The following is a 16515-nucleotide window of genomic DNA, read 5'->3' as shown; positions in this document are numbered from 1 at the left end:
TCACAGACCCCTACTAGTGATCACAATCAGGTACATCCTTAGGATTTTTGGGGCTCTGGGCCAAACATATTTTAGGGGTCGGTTTGGAACAGCTTTGAATTTATGATCCAGTCCCAGCTCTTTCCTGCCCTCTTCGGCCCGGTCACTGACAGTGACAGGCTCACTCTCCAAATTCTAAATGTGTTTACATCGAATATTCAGGGATAGTGACCTGTTTTCAATGTTATAAAACAGCAGCAGCTCACGAATATTACTGCAAACAATCTCTGTGACACCCCCATTTCTCAAACGTAAGGTCCTGTTTTGATATAAAAAAAACTTTTTTATGAATGTTGCATGAAACTACATTTTTCTCTGCAAAATGTTTGTAATAGATTCTCACACCTTATGCACATTTAAAATAATATACAGGAAAAATTGTAGTTAAATCAATCTGGTTAAGAAATATTTAGGGTCACTAGGGGAAGACTCTCTGCAGAACAAAGCTGGCTCTAACAGGGGCCCCTGAAAGGCTGGGGCCCTGTGCCAGAGCCCACCTTGCCAATACCTTAAATCGTCTCTCATCACAACTAACTCCTGTTAGTGTAATCCACCCCAAAGAAACTGGCGTGAATGCATGAGCTCACAAGATTAGTCCCAATAACCAACTACCGTGGTGAATACATTTTAGTTCCCCACTGGGACACAGGAGTCAGCTTAGCCTTTGGCTTGCGGGCCTGTACCCCCATCACCTAGTGACCTTATACCTACTTAACATGCTCTGTTTTAATTCATTTATTTTATTATTTCTTTCACCTTTTATCATTGCTGATATTTTATAAGAAATGTTTTGATTTTTTGTATCCCTGCTATTCTGAGAAGGGGTCATTATTGGCGTCACCATCAGTGATACACGTAGGTATTGTCATCATGTCCCTGTCCCACTTATGCGTGATAGGAACATCCTGCGCACTTGCTAGGGGTTGTTTATGGACAAGTCTGCCACATTATCAGTTGTTTAGGAACATACCAGCGTCAGGGATCCTACATGATCTGTATAAATGCACCTCATACAGACAAGGTCATTCGAGGGGCTCCTTCAGATGCCATCTACGCTGCACATCACCTTGTGCAGAACTCAGCCTTTGTGTCAACACAGAGTCTGACCTAGAGACCTCATTCCAAGGTAACCAGGGTTGGGGCGCTTCTCGTGGACATGGTAATGGCAGATTAGCGTTTATCACACCTAGCTCTTGTTAGGCGGGAGACTAGGCTTTCTTGGTTAGGAATTTTATATCTAATGCTTATTGTAAGATGGTGGGTGTTTATATTCACAACTCTCATCTTCACAATTCTGCTTTTATTCCTGTTTATTATCCTGATTATTGCAGCCTGTGCATTTCACGGATCTATTGAAACTGTCCTGCAATTCTTTCATTGCCTGCGTGTGACTGAGAGAAAAGGGTCACTTCCGTTCCACCACGGCTTCCCTGAGAGGTCTCATCTAGAGTCCATGCCTGAGGCTGCCAGAAATCACCTTTGCTGTCTGAGTTTTGGTGAGGTACTGCTCGTGAGCCGGGAGGGCTGGGCCCACAGTTGTGACTTGTTCTAGGAGTGACTCAGTCACCTACAAACAAACAAAAGTGCTGTCTCCCCTAAAGCAGCAGTCTCTCCTAGGACCGGGAGTCCAACTAGGACTCTTCACTGATCCAGACACTGCCCTTGGGTTCTGGAGCACTGCGCTTTAAGGCGCAATCAGGATAAAAAGCGCTACAAACGATACAATCTGCTCATCTTCTAAGTGTTGCAGGTTTTTCAGCCCGTCGGTCGACATAACCACTAATATTTATGATTTTTAGTGGAAGGAATAGTTTTTTCGGGCTCCTAGAAGCCTCTCCTCGAGAGCTGAGGCGCAGGACGGGTCATTGCTTGTAATGTGGTGGAACAGATCGCTCGTCTCTCCTGCAAGGACTCGTCATGTGGGTCGGAGTTTCCAACCAGCTCTAAGTTTCGATTCCTGCTCAGACACTGATCAGGGAGAGGGCGTTTCCTCGGATACACTCAGTCCTAGGAGACGGCCAGCTCAGTCACCCCATCACATGCACAGGCTGTGTCAAGGGCAGGGCTCGGGGACATCAGTCAGAGAACACAGACTCACAGTGCGCTCCTGGGCAAGTCACCAGTGTCAGCGGAAACCGCAGGTATGTGACCAGCAAAGGCTGTATTGTGGGGGGCAGAACGAAGGGTGCGTCTCTGTTTCCCCAGTTTGTGCCTCGAAGGGACAATGTGGGAGGCGGAACATCTCATGAGTTGAACGCTCGCCACTGATTTCATCTATGGACTGCGCTCTGCTGACTACGATCTGGGAGCTGGCAGGATCAACTCAGCATTTTAACATTCGAGGTCGATAAGTTCCCCACCTCTAATTAGGGTAACAATGATAACTTTTATTCACAGCGCTTAGAGACGTTCGAAGCGCTGTGCACCAAAGCGAGCCATTGCGTCATATTTCAGGTGGTCTGGAGAGCAGACACTTCGTGGGGTGCGCTCTGCTCCATATGGCCCCAAGGGTGCAGGAGCTGAACATGTAGGTCTTTATATGTACTGTATATCTGTGTGTGGGACGAACGTGAATGGCGCTAACGGACTTCGAGGCGCACAGCTCAGTGTTTTTGTGGATTGCTTCGCACTGGAGTTCGGTCTCTTTTCCATGGACAATTAGGGGTCCTAGGGTCGCAAGTGCGACCCCTGGCTTGCCCCTTGTGTCCCCTGACATTGTCCCCTGACTTTAAAGGTGGCAAAATCAGTTCCTGGAACACGGGGTTACCCTCCCCCCTCCTTGTAGCCTCCAAGAACACATTATGGGGGTGAGGTTGTATTTTGCCACTATGATTTCTCAAATAACCCTTTCTTAGCCGAAAAGCGCTTCGATGTCTCGTCAGAAGTAGTAAGCGCTGTATAAATACAATTACAATTAAGAGGGCTAAGATGAGGCTTACGTTTTTGACATCCTCTCCCCGTGTCACTGTACAGGCATGACCCTAACACCCCCTAAATCGCAACCAATACATACCGAATCCTGGGGCATAATCCCTCAAAACAAACCAATCCATGGTCATCTGCCTCAAAGGCCCTTTCCTCTGATCACATGGTTGAATTGCCCCCTCTCTCCGGGGTCGGACTGGGACAGAAAATAGGCCCCAGCACCAAAATAAAAGTGCCCCTCCCCTTTAGTGAATCAAATAGCTAAAAACATGTCCCCCATTTGCAGACAGGACACCTTTGAACTTGTAAAGACATGTTGTATCGGTGTTTTGCAAGGAATGGGAAACTGCATGGATTTGCGCTTGCTGCAGGATATGTTTATCGTAATATCAGAGGAATCAATAGTAAATCAATCAATCGGGGATTTGTAAAGCGCACTACTCCCCCGTGAGGGTCTCGTGAGGGTAAAATGGCCCACCAAACTATAAAACAGGCCCGTGAGCCCCCCCAAAATACAGCCCATGCACTGACCTATCAGGCCAGTCCTTGGGCACCGCCGGATTGCCCTATAGGCCAATCTGACCCTGCTCCCTCTGATGTCATGGTCAGATCGAGTCCTCATTGCCCCTCCCTTCACCTCAGATGTCTGAGCAGGAAATGGAACAAAGTACTCCAGGACCCTTAAAATGGAGGTTAGGGTGTGGCAGCAGAAAGGAGGCGGGCCACGAGGGGCGGAGTCATGAAGGTGGGATCTGACAGTCAACTTATACAATTACTTTTAACAACTCTGCTACAAAGAAATTTGCTTCGAGGAGAAACGTGGCAGCAATGCTGATGTGCCTAATTTAATTGGTAACAAAGAGGGCGCATAGTAAAAAGTCTGAGGGGTTTAAGGCCCCTTCTGCAGAGATCTTTGTGTGTCCAGCAGCTTGAGGGGGTAATATGGATGGTACCAGATAGCTCTTTTTTGTCTAGTCACAGTTTTGACTCATGAAGTAGCATACTGGGTTAATGTGCCTGGTGCAAAGCACATCATGTAACATGCAGATCACATACTTTGTTTTATGTAGCTAGGTACAGGGACGGCTCCTCCATTAGGGTGGAGGAGCGTTGCCCCCTCCTCCCGCCAGCAGCCGCAGCTGCAAAACCTTTAAAAGAAAACGATAATAAAATGTATTTATTATCGTTTTCCTTTAAAGGGGCAGGGCCACGGGGTGGCAAGTAGTGAAGGGGAGTGCTTCAGAGCGCATGTGTGTTTGGCCGGCGGCCAATCTTTTGTTTTTTCATCAATCTGTCATTGTAAGGTTCCTTTAAGTGGTTACTTAGTAACAAAGTCTTATAAATACAGACAATCCCAACCACTGTGTTACGTTTTTAAATCCTGTCTTTGTTTTAATTCTGACCACGCACTCTTACCATATAGTGTCTATCAGTAAGGATGATATGTGACACCTTGCAAACCTCAATGTCTTCTGTAACATTTCCTGGACATTGATTTACACACTTGTATGATATATAGCCTCTGTCTAATATGTGTGTGTATGATGTAAAGTGCTTTGACACCCTACACTGCGATGAGATGAGCTATCGAAAAAGCAAATAAAAAACTTGAAAGTGCTATTCAAGTAGTTATCTGAGTAATTTCTCAGGCAGAAACTGCATGTGACATCCTGACTACATGGATATCTCTTACATACATGTGTTCTGCCTCCAAAGCGTGGTTTCTCTTAAGCCCTCTTGAACTGATGCCAATCTGTGTGCCTATGTTTCCCTCCATGGCACTGGTATCTGGGTGTTACAGTCCTGATAGCTCCCAAATAGGATAATACTCTAATAAAAATAAGGCTGGTGGCCCTTTAAAACTGGCCTTTTATTTTGGGCCCAGCTGGAAGGGAAAATAAATATATATATATATTTCCCCAAGAGTCACTGCATAGCAACGGGAACCAGAGTTTATCAGCCTCTTGCCACAAGAATGACGCCGGCACCATCAATCGATTTGAAAGTTATCTCCTTGATTCCATAATGTGAAGTACACAGTGCAGAAAATGCTCTCCAAACAATACTTTTTATGAATTTGAGATACTCGATATTCTGGCTGTGACACTTTTGTAGCACATATTAAAACCCAAATTTGTGATAGAATACTACATGGGGGAACCTGACACGAGGACATTGGGATGGTGTTTGGATAAATTGTCACATTTAATAGAGGAACTGCAAGGCCCACACTTACCACAACATTTCTCACATTGCCTTACACAGTAGAACATGCCCCTAACAACAACTAACATCTGTAGCCAGTAGGGTGGCAAGGATGCCATTCGCTCCAGTGCAACCTAGGAAAATGACCCCTTTCGTAGCTGTAGGGGTGGTATCGGGGTTCAATGTGGTCCTCTGGACTTCAGGCCCCAGCGCCACTGCACCTGCTGCACCAATGGGAGCTACACCCCCACCTGTATCACCCACCACACCACTAAGAACAAATCAACCTACTTTTGTTGGCCACACAGTCCCCGGTTGGTGATCGTTTGGTCACACTCTGACCTCACAGGTCCATATTCTTTCCCAGATGCTGCAGTTCTCAGTCAGTCTTCACAGACATCTTTCATCCAAAAATGCACAAAATGACTGTGTCACTGAAGGGCGGAGTTGACCTCCTTGTCTTCATGCCTCTATTCCCCTACAAGCAACACAACCCCACTATGTGAGAAAGTAGCCTCTTTCTAGCCTTGTTACCCCCACTTTTGGCCTGTTTGTGAGTGTATGTCAGGGTGTTTTCACTGTCTCACTGGAATCCTGCTAGCCAGGGCCAGTGCTCATAGTGAAAACCCTATGTTTTCAGTGTGTTTGTTATGTGTCACTGGGACCCTGCTAGTCAGGACCCCAGTGCTCATAAGTTTGTGACCTATAGGTATGTGTTCCCTGTGTGGTGCCTAACTGTCTCACTGAGACTCTGCTAACCAGAACCTCAGTGGTTATGCTCTCTCATTTCTTTCCAAATTGTCACTAACAGGCTAGTGACCAATTTTACCAATTTACATTGGCTTACTGGAACACCCTTATAATTCCCTAGTATATGGTACTGAGGTACCCAGGGTATTGGGGTTCCAGGAGATCCCTATGGGCTGCAGCATTTCTTTTGCCACCCATAGGGAGCTCTGACAATTCTTACACAGGCCTGCCACTGCAGCCTGAGTGAAATAACGTCCACGTTATTTCACAGCCATTTTACACTGCACTTAAGTAACTTATAAGTCACCTATATGTCTAACCTTTACCTGGTAAAGGTTAGGTGCAAAGTTACTTAGTGTGAGGGCACCCTGGCACTAGCCAAGGTGCCCCCACATTGTTCAGAGCCAATTCCCTGAACTTTGTGAGTGCGGGGACACCATTACACGCGAGCACTACATATAGGTCACTACCTATATGTAGCTTCACAATGGTAACTCCGAATATGGCCATGTAACATGTCTATGATCATGGAATTGCCCCCTCTATGCCATCCTGGGGTTTCACTGCAGCTGCTGCTGCTGCCAACCCCTCAGACAGGCATCTGCCCTCCTGGGGTCCAGCCAGGCCTGGCCCAGGATGGCAGAACAAAGAACTTCCTCTGAGAGAGGGTGTGACACCCTCTCCCTTTGGAAAATGGTGTGAAGGCAGGGGAGGAGTAGCCTCCCCCAGCCTCTGGAAATGCTTTGTTGGGCACAGAGGTGCCCAATTCTGCATAAGCCAGTCTACACCGGTTCAGGGGACCCCTTAGCCCTGCTCTGGCGCGAAACTGGACAAAGTAAAGGGGAGTGACCACTCCCCTGACCTGCACCTCCCCTGGGAGGTGTCCAGAGCTCCTCCAGTGTGCTCCAGACCTCTGCCATCTTGGAAACAGAGGTGCTGCTGGCACACTGGACTGCTCTGAGTGGCCAGTGCCACCAGGTGACGTCAGAGACTCCTTGTGATAGGCTCCTTCAGGTGTTGCTAGCCTATCCTCTCTCCTAGGTAGCCAAACCCTCTTTTCTGGCTATTTAGGGTCTCTGTCTCTGGGGAAACTTTAGATAACGAATGCAAGAGCTCATCCGAGTTCCTCTGCATCTCTCTCTTCCCCTTCTGCCAAGGAATCGACTGCTGACCGCGCTGGAAGCCTGCAAACCTGCAACATAGTAGCAAAGACGACTACTGCAACTCTGTAACGCTGATCCTGCCACCTTCTCGACTGTTTTCCTGCTTGTGCATGTGGGGGGGTAGTCTGCCTCCTCTCTGCACCAGAAGCTCCAAAGAAATCTCCCGTGGGTCGACGGAATCTTCCCCCTGCAACCGCAGGCACCAAAAAGCTGCATTACCGGTCCCTTGGGTCTCCTCTCAGCATGACGAGCGAGGTCCCTCGAATCCAGCGACTCTGTCCAAGTGACCCCCACAGTCCAGTGACTCTTCAGTCCAAGTTTGGTGGAGGTAAGTCCTTGCCTCACCTCGCTGGGCTGCATTGCTGGGAACCGCGACTTTTGCAGCTACTCCGGCCCCTGTGCACTTCTGGTGGAAATCCTTTGTGCACAGCCAAGCCTAGGTCCACGGCACTCTAACTTGCATTGCACGACTTTCTAAGTTGGTCTCCGGCGACGTGGGACTCCTTTGTGCAACTTCGGCGAGCACCGTTTCACGCATCCTTGTAGTGCCTGTTTCTGGCACTTCTCCGGGTGCTACCGGCTTCAGAGAGGGCTCCTTGTCTTGCTCGACGTCCCCTCTCTTTGCTGGTCCAATTTGCGACCTCCTGGTCCCTCCTGGGCCTCAGCAGCGTCCAAAAACGCTAACCGCATGATTTGCAGCTAGCAAGGCTTGTTGGCGTTCTTTTGGCGGGAAAACACTTCTGCACAACTGTCCACGGCGAGAAGGATCCGTCCACCAAAGGAAAAGTCTCTAGCCCTTTTCTTTCCTGCAGAAACCTCAGCTTCCTCTGTCCAGTAGAAGCTTCTTTGCACCCGCAGCTGGCATTTCCCGGGCATTTGCCCATCTCCGACTTGCTTGTGACTTTTGGACTTGGTCTCCTTGTTCCACAGGTACCCTAGATTGGAAATCCACAGTTGTTGCATTGCTGGTTTGTGTCTTTCCTGCATTATTCCTCTAACACGACTTCTTTGTCCTTAGGGGAACTTTTAGTGCACTTTGCCCTCACTTTTCAGGGTCTTGGGGAGGGTTATTTTTCTAACTCTCACTATTTTCTAATAGTCCCAGCGACCCTCTACAAGGTCACATAGGTTTGGGGTCCATTCGTGGTTCGCATTCCACTTTTGGAGTATATGGTTTGTGTTTCCCCTATCCCTATGTTTCCCCATTGCATCCTATTGTAACTATACATTGTTTGCACTGTTTTCTAAGACTATACTGCATATTTTTGCTATTGTGTATATATATCTTGTGTATATTTCCTATCCTCTCACTGAGGGTACACTCTAAGATACTTTGGCATATTGTCATAAAAATAAAGTACCTTTATTTTTAGTATAACTGTGTATTGTGTTTTCTTATGATATTGTGCATATGACACTAGTGGTACTGTGGTAGCTTCACACGTCTCCTAGTTCAGCCTAAGCTGCTCTGCTAAGCTACCATTATCTATCAGCCTAAGCTGCTAGACACCCTATACACTTATAAGGGATAACTGGGCCTGGTGCAAGGTGCAAGTACCCCTTGGTACTCACTACAAGCCAGTCCAGCCTCCTACATTGGTTGTGCAGCGGTGGGATAAGTGCTTTGAGACTACTTACCACTCTTGTCATTGTACTTTTCATAAGAGAAAAATATACAAAACAAGGTCAGTGTATATACACATAGCCAAAAAGTTTTGCATTTCCTCTTTTCACTCTTTTCTAAGTGCTGAAAAGTACTTCTAACTTTCTAAAAAGTTCTAAAAAGTTTAAAAAGTTTTTTTTTCTCTGTCTTTCTAAAAGCTCTGACAAACTTTTTATCTTTTACTATCACTTTAACTCTCTCTAAAAATGTCTGGCACAGGCCAAAATGTTGATCTGTCCAAACTTGCATATGATCACCTTAGCTGGAAAGGAGCAAGGAGTCTCTGCATAGAGAGAGGTTTGAGTGTAGGGAAGAATCCTTCCTTAGAACTGTTAATTAACATGCTTAGAGTACAGGATAAGGCCATAAGTGCCCAATCTGTTGAAAAAGTAGCTAATGGTTCTCAATCTGATCCAGGGACTCCCCCAGGAAAAGATTCAGGAAAGAAACTTCCTAGCCTGCCCATTACTAGACAGTCTAGCATAGTTGGTAATGACGATGAGCCACACCATATAAATAGTGTTGTCTCACATCATAGCAAAAGCATTTATTCTCACCATACTGGTAGTGATGTTTCTGTTAACCAAGCTGTTAGGGTGGCTTCTGTAAGGGACAGGTCTCCTTCTGTCCATTCTCACCATACTTCTGTTTCAAGGCATGTCCCTCCCACCCACCCTGATAACAGATTGTTAGAAAGGGAGCTCAATAGATTGAGAGTGGAACAAACCAGACTGAAGCTCAAGAAGCAACAGCTGGATTTGGATAGACAGTCTTTAGAATTAGAGAAGGAAAGACAGAAGTTGGGTTTAGAAACCCATGGTGGCAGCAGCAGTATTCCCCATAGTCATCCTGCAAAAGAGCATGATTCCAGGAATCTGCACAAGATAGTTCCCCCTTATAAGGAGGGGGATGACATTAACAAGTGGTTTGCTGCACTTGAGAGGGCCTGTGTTGTACAGGATGTCCCTCAAAGGCAGTGGGCTGCTATCCTATGGCTATCATTTAGTGGAAAGGGTAGGGATAGACTCCTTACTGTGAAAGAAAGTGATGCCAATAATTTTACAGTTCTTAAGAATGCACTCCTGGATGGTTATGGCTTAACCACTGAACAATACAGGATAAAGTTCAGAGAGACCAAAAAGGAGTCTTCACAAGACTGGGTTGATTTCATTGACCATTCAGTGAAGGCCTTGGAGGGGTGGTTACATGGCAGTAAAGTTACTGATTATGACAGCCTGTATAACTTGATCCTGAGAGAGCATATTCTTAATAATTGTGTGTCTGATTTGTTGCACCAGTACCTGGTAGACTCTGATCTGGCCTCTCCCCAAGAATTGGGAAAGAAGGCAGACAAATGGGTCAGAACAAGGGTGAACAGAAAAGTTCATACAGGGGGTGACAAAGATGGCAATAAGAAGAAAGATGGTGAAAAATCTCAAGATAAGCATGGGGATAAGGGTAAAACCAAAGATCCCACTTCAAATCTTAAACACTCTTCAGAGGGTGGGGATAAAACTAATTCTTCCTCTTCTTCTCAACCTGCACACATTAAAAAGCCTTGGTGCTTTGTGTGTAAAAACAGAGGCCATAGGCCAGGGGATAAGTCCTGTCCAGGTAAACCCCCTGAGCCTACCACCACTAATACATCAAGCTCTAGTGCCCCTAGCAGTAGTGGTAATAGTGGTGGGACTGCTGGCAACAGTCACGTTAAGGGTGTAGTTGGGTTCACTTTTGGGTCCATAGTAGAAACTGGGGTAGTCACTCCCAAGACAGTTTCTGTCACACCTAGTGGCATTGGCCTTGCCACACTGGCTGCTTGTCCCCTTACAATGGATAAGTACAGGCAGACAGTTTCAATAAATGGTGTTGAGGCCTTGGCCTACAGGGACACAGGTGCCAGTATCACTTTGGTGACTGAAAACCTAGTGCACCCTGATCAACACATCATTGGACAACAGTATAAGATTATTGATGTCCATAACTCCACTAAGTTTCTTCCCTTAGCTATAATTCAGTTTAGTTGGGGTGGAGTTACTGGCCCTAAGCAGGTGGTGGTATCACCTAGCTTACCTGTAGACTGTCTCTTAGGTAATGACCTAGAGGCCTCAGGTTCGGCTGATGTAGAGTTTTATGCCCATGCAGCCATGCTGGGCATCCCTGAGGAATTGTTCCCTCTCATTTCTTCTGAAATGAAAAAGCAAAGGAGAGAAGGCCTGAAAACTCAGGATCCCTCTCCATCAACAGGTAAAAAGGGTATCACAGTATCCCCTAACCACCCTGCCATTCAGGATAGCATTCCTGTGGTGGGAGAAACCTCTCCTGGGGTGGCACCTGTTCCAAGGGAATCATCAGCTGGCAAAGCTGGACTCCCTGAGGTAGAAGTACCTCTCTGTGGGATAACTAACATTGGTGAGAAAAAGAGCACCATTTTAGTTAACATGGAGGATCCCTCCAACCCTCCCAGAGAAACTTTAGTGCAGAAACCCTGCACTGCCTCACAACACTTAGGACAGCATCCCTGCCCTAGTGTGGAGCTCATAGGACAGCATCCCTGCCCTGCTCCAACTCAAGAGAAACAGCATCCCTGTTCTCTCTTCCAGCCATATGGACAAAGTTTTTGCCCAGCTATGGCTTTTCTGAGACAGCATCCCTGTCTGGCATTTCCATCACTGCAAATAGGTTCAGTGGACAATTCCCACTGCTCTAAACTAAAACTTACTGATAGAAACTCTGAAAATACATCTTCACATTGTTGCTTAGCTAAAAAACTTCAAACAGGGTGGTTTACATCCCCACAGGGAAGTAACCATATAGTGGATGATAAAGGGAGTAACCAGTCTATTGCAGAGCTACTCTCTACTTATCACCACTTAGACAATAAAGTCTCAACTGGCCAAGGTTAGCCTTATTGTCCTTCGTTTGGGGGGGGTTGTGTGAGAAAGTAGCCTCTTTCTAGCCTTGTTACCCCCACTTTTGGCCTGTTTGTGAGTGTATGTCAGGGTGTTTTCACTGTCTCACTGGAATCCTGCTAGCCCGGGCCAGTGCTCATAGTGAAAACCCTATGTTTTCAGTGTGTTTGTTATGTGTCACTGGGACCCTGCTAGTCAGGACCCCAGTGCTCATAAGTTTGTGACCTATAGGTATGTGTTCCCTGTGTGGTGCCTAACTGTCTCACTGGGGCTCTGCTAACCAGAACCTCAGCGGTTATGCTCTCTCATTTCTTTCCAAATTGTCACTAACAGGCTAGTGACCAATTTTACCAATTTACATTGGCTTACTGGAACACCCTTATAATTCCCTAGTATATGGTACTGAGGTACCCAGGGTATTGGGGTTCCAGGAGATCCCTATGGGCTGCAGCATTTCTTTTGCCACCCATAGGGAGCTCTGACAATTCTTACACAGGCCTGCCACTGCAGCCTGAGTGAAATAACGTCCACGTTATTTCACAGCCATTTTACACTGCACTTAAGTAACTTATAAGTCACCTATATGTCTAACCTTTACCTGGTAAAGGTTAGGTGCAAAGTTACTTAGTGTGAGGGCACCCTGGCACTAGCCAAGGTGCCCCCACATTGTTCAGAGCCAATTCCCTGAACTTTGTGAGTGCGGGGACACCATTACACGCGTGCACTACATATAGGTCACTACCTATATGTAGCTTCACAATGGTAACTCCGAATATGGCCATGTAACATGTCTATGATCATGGAATTGCCCCCTCTATGCCATCCTGGCATAGCTGGCACAATCCCATGATCCCAGTGGTCTGTAGCACAGACCCTGGTACTGCCCAACTGCCCTTCCTGGGGTTTCACTGCAGCTGCTGCTGCTGCCAACCCCTCAGACAGACATCTGCCCTCCTGGGGTCCAGCCAGGCCTGGCCCAGGATGGCAGAACAAAGAACTTCCTCTGAGAGAGGGTGTGACACCCTCTCCCTTTGGAAAATGGTGTGAAGGCAGGGGAGGAGTAGCCTCCCCCAGCCTCTGGAAATGCTTTGTTGGGCACAGAGGTGCCCAATTCTGCATAAGCCAGTCTACACCGGTTCAGGGGACCCCTTAGCCCTGCTCTGGCGCGAAACTGGACAAAGGAAAGGGGAGTGACCACTCCCCTGACCTGCACCTCCCCTGGGAGGTGTCCAGAGCTCCTCCAGTGTGCTCCAGACCTCTGCCATCTTGGAAACAGAGGTGCTGCTGGCACACTGGACTGCTCTGAGTGGCCAGTGCCACCAGGTGACGTCAGAGACTCCTTGTGATAGGCTCCTTCAGGTGTTGCTAGCCTATCCTCTCTCCTAGGTAGCCAAACCCTCTTTTCTGGCTATTTAGGGTCTCTGTCTCTGGGGAAACTTTAGATAACGAATGCAAGAGCTCATCCGAGTTCCTCTGCATCTCTCTCTTCACCTTCTGCCAAGGAATCGACTGCTGACCGCGCTGGAAGCCTGCAAACCTGCAACATAGTAGCAAAGACGACTACTGCAACTCTGTAACGCTGATCCTGCCGCCTTCTCGACTGTTTTCCTGCTTGTGCATGCTGTGGGGGTAGTCTGCCTCCTCTCTGCATCAGAAGCTCCGAAGAAATCTCCCGTGGGTCGACGGAATCTTCCCCCTGCAACCGCAGGCACCAAAAAGCTGCATTACCAGTCCCTTGGGTCTCCTCTCAGCACGATGAGCGAGGTCCCTCGAATCCAGCGACTCTGTCCAAGTGACCCCCACAGTCCAGTGACTCTTCAGTCCAAGTTTGGTGGAGGTAAGTCCTTGCCTCACCTCGCTGGGCTGCATTGCTGGGAACCGCGACTTTTGCAGCTACTCCGGCCCCTGTGCACTTCCGGCGGAAATCCTTTGTGCACAGCCAAGCCTGGGTCCACGGCACTCTAACCTGCATTGCACGACTTTCTAAGTTGGTCTCCGGCGACGTGGGACTCCTTTGTGCAACTTCGGCGAGCACCGTTTCACGCATCCTTGTAGTGCCTGTTTCTGGCACTTCTCCGGGTGCTACCGGCTTCAGAGAGAGCTCCTTGTCTTGCTCGACGTCCCCTCTCTCTGCTGGTCCAATTTGCGACCTCCTGGTCCCTCCTGGGCTTCAGCAGCGTCCAAAAATGCTAACCGCACGATTTGCAGCTAGCAAGGCTTGTTGGCGTTCTTTCGGCGGGAAAACACTTCTGGACGACTCTCCTTGGCGAGCGGGATCCGTCCACGAAAGGGAAAGTCTCTAGCCCTTTTCGTTCCTGCAGAAACCTCAGCTTCTTCTGTCCAGTAGAAGCTTCTTTGCACCCGCAGCTGGCATTTCCCGGGCATTTGCCCATCTCCGACTTGCTTGTGACTTTTGGACTTGGTCTCCTTGTTCCACAGGTACCCTAGATTGGAAATCCACATTTGTTGCATTGCTGGTTTGTGTCTTTCCTGCATTATTCCTTTAACACGACTTCTTTGTCCTTAGGGGAACTTTTAGTGCACTTTGCACTCACTTTTCAGGGTCTTGGGGAGGGTTATTTTTCTAACTCTCACTATTTTCTAATAGTCCCAGCGACCCTCTACAAGGTCACATAGGTTTGGGGTCCATTCGTGGTTCGCATTCCACTTTTGGAGTATATGGTTTGTGTTGCCCCTATCCCTATGTTTCCCCATTGCATCCTATTGTAACTATACATTGTTTGCACTGTTTTCTAAGACTATACTGCATATTTTTGCTATTGTGTATATATATCTTGTGTATATTTCCTATCCTCTCACTGAGGGTACACTCTAAGATACTTTGGCATATTGTCATAAAAATAAAGTACCTTTATTTTTAGTATAACTGTGTATTGTGTTTTCTTATGATATTGTGCATATGACACTAGGTGGTACTGTGGTAGCTTCACACGTCTCCTAGTTCAGCCTAAGCTGCTCTGCTAAGCTACCATTATCTATCAGCCTAAGCTGCTAGACACCCTATACACTAATAAGGGATAATTGGGCCTGGTGCAAGGTGCAAGTACCCCTTGGTACTCACTACAAGCCAGTCCAGCCTCCTACACACTACAATTTCTTTCCCCTAGAAAAACCCTCTCCAGGTGGTGTTTTTCTAGCTCTACGCATAAGCCTTCCCCTTTATGAAAGCCTCAAAAAAGTCTTCAACTCTTCAAGGTAAATTTCCAGTCCACAAGTTACACCTGAGCCTCATATGCCCCAACATGGCCAGGTTCATTGCAGGTTGGGTTATGTTAATACCTTCTCTCTGGATGTCTAGGTGGCTAAGAGTGCATAGGCAGACTGGTCAATCGGCCTGGAATGTCTAACATGTCTGAGGCCAGAAGTGACCACGCTGACCAGTCCAGATTTAAGAGGGCCTAGCGCTTCCTTACGACAAATTAGCGTCATTTTGTATTATGCTTATGTGGCTCAATGAGGCCCAATTTGCTGCACCAGATTTACAAAGTGGCGCAATGCATGCATAGCGTCAAAAATTATAATGCCATTGTCCCTAACCTGTGCCATGGCGCGCTGTATGTTTAATACGGCACACACATGGTGGTGTTAGGGGCCGCTAAGGGGCACAAGAAAAGTGGCACTACATGTCATGCAGCACCATAACTACAGTGGCCACTGACAATAGTTCATAAAATAATAATTTTTCTAGTGGAAACCACGTTTGCACTAATTTATGTTTTTCTTTATCAAATGTCACCTGATTTCCCTTTCTGTGATGTGTCCAGGGACATAGAGGGCACGTGATATAACTGTCCGTACCACTATGACTATGTGAAATTAAATAGTTTTATAAGTTGCAGCCTCTCAAGGTGGAACTGATGTTACTCTGGCTACAGGGGTTATGGGTGGGGTGCCTTGAGGGTTAGCATGACTGACATCATAGTAAATGAAGGGAAAGTTTTCACTTTACAGGGTGCCTCATTTCACTTCAGCGGAAACCCCAAAATTGAGGACATCTTTACCTTTGAAGAAATCCTTCCCTGGAGCAGCCACCAAACTATGGACCTCCTTTTGGCCCACCTGGGAACCTACCAATGCTGTCTGTAGTTGGACTACCTTTCTTGAATGTTTTCAAGGTCTTTTGCACTCTTCTCATGAGAAACTGTGCACCTGTTAACCTGGGCCACAGCTTCCCTCAGGTGTTCTCTCATCCAAAGCAAGGTTCAGAAAAAATACCATAAATGTCATGCAACTACGGGAAGTATTAGAGACAGTGCTTAATTTGAGCAGGTGCAGGTGGGGTCCACCGGCACTCATTTTGGGGAGTGCACTTTTGGGACCAGCACTTTTCCCCCATCCGACATTTCCCTAGTGCAAGAGAGTAAAAATCACACAAATTGGAGAGAGGAAAATAGAAAGGCGGAAAAATCATCACAAAGGGAGAAAGCAGGGACTTGCAAGAGTGTGGTGAGGGTGCCGGGAGAGTCTGGTAGAGGATTAAAAGGCATGACCTGGATCTAAGGCTACCCCACCTTGGGGTTGGGGGCACCAACCTTCAGTTACACCGGCCTCGGGGTCTGAGCAGAGCTTTAGGCACCGGCACTCACTATTTTACAAATTAAGCACAGATTAGAGGGGTCATGCTGTTGCTGTGTATAGCAATATTGCACTTTCCTTGTTTTCCAGAATAAACTTGTGCAAACTTCCATAGGTTCAAGTGCATTTTGTCTTATATCAGACACTCCTAAAACACATTTATGCGGTATGAATCTGCTAATGCACTCCACGTTTCACTCAGCTTAGATTTGAACCTGTCCTTTTACACCGGTACACCTAGGCCAAAATATTCCGATATTTCCAA

At 47.2% G+C, this 16515-nt stretch overlaps 1 protein-coding gene across 2 annotated transcripts in view; it reads left to right on the top strand.

The window, feature by feature from the left end:
* Nucleotides 1–2027: 2027 nt before the first annotated feature.
* Nucleotides 2028–16515, top strand: part of LOC138265236 (receptor-transporting protein 3-like) — a 45845-nt gene continuing 31357 nt past the window's right edge. Inside the window, exon 1 of one of the 2 annotated variants that reach the window (XM_069212808.1) lies at nt 2028–2180. In XM_069212808.1, the coding sequence (XP_069068909.1) occupies nt 2079–2180 (102 nt within the window). In that variant the 5' untranslated portion in view covers nt 2028–2078. The remainder of the gene's footprint in view (nt 2181–16515) is intronic. The other variant, XM_069212807.1, reaches the window with a different exon arrangement.

The sequence above is a fragment of the Pleurodeles waltl genome, chromosome 11 (assembly GCF_031143425.1).
Source record: "Pleurodeles waltl isolate 20211129_DDA chromosome 11, aPleWal1.hap1.20221129, whole genome shotgun sequence".
Taxonomy (NCBI): Eukaryota; Metazoa; Chordata; class Amphibia; order Caudata; family Salamandridae; genus Pleurodeles; species Pleurodeles waltl.
The sequence above is the reverse complement of the archived record's forward strand: the minus strand, read 5'-3'. Positions and strand labels throughout refer to the sequence as shown.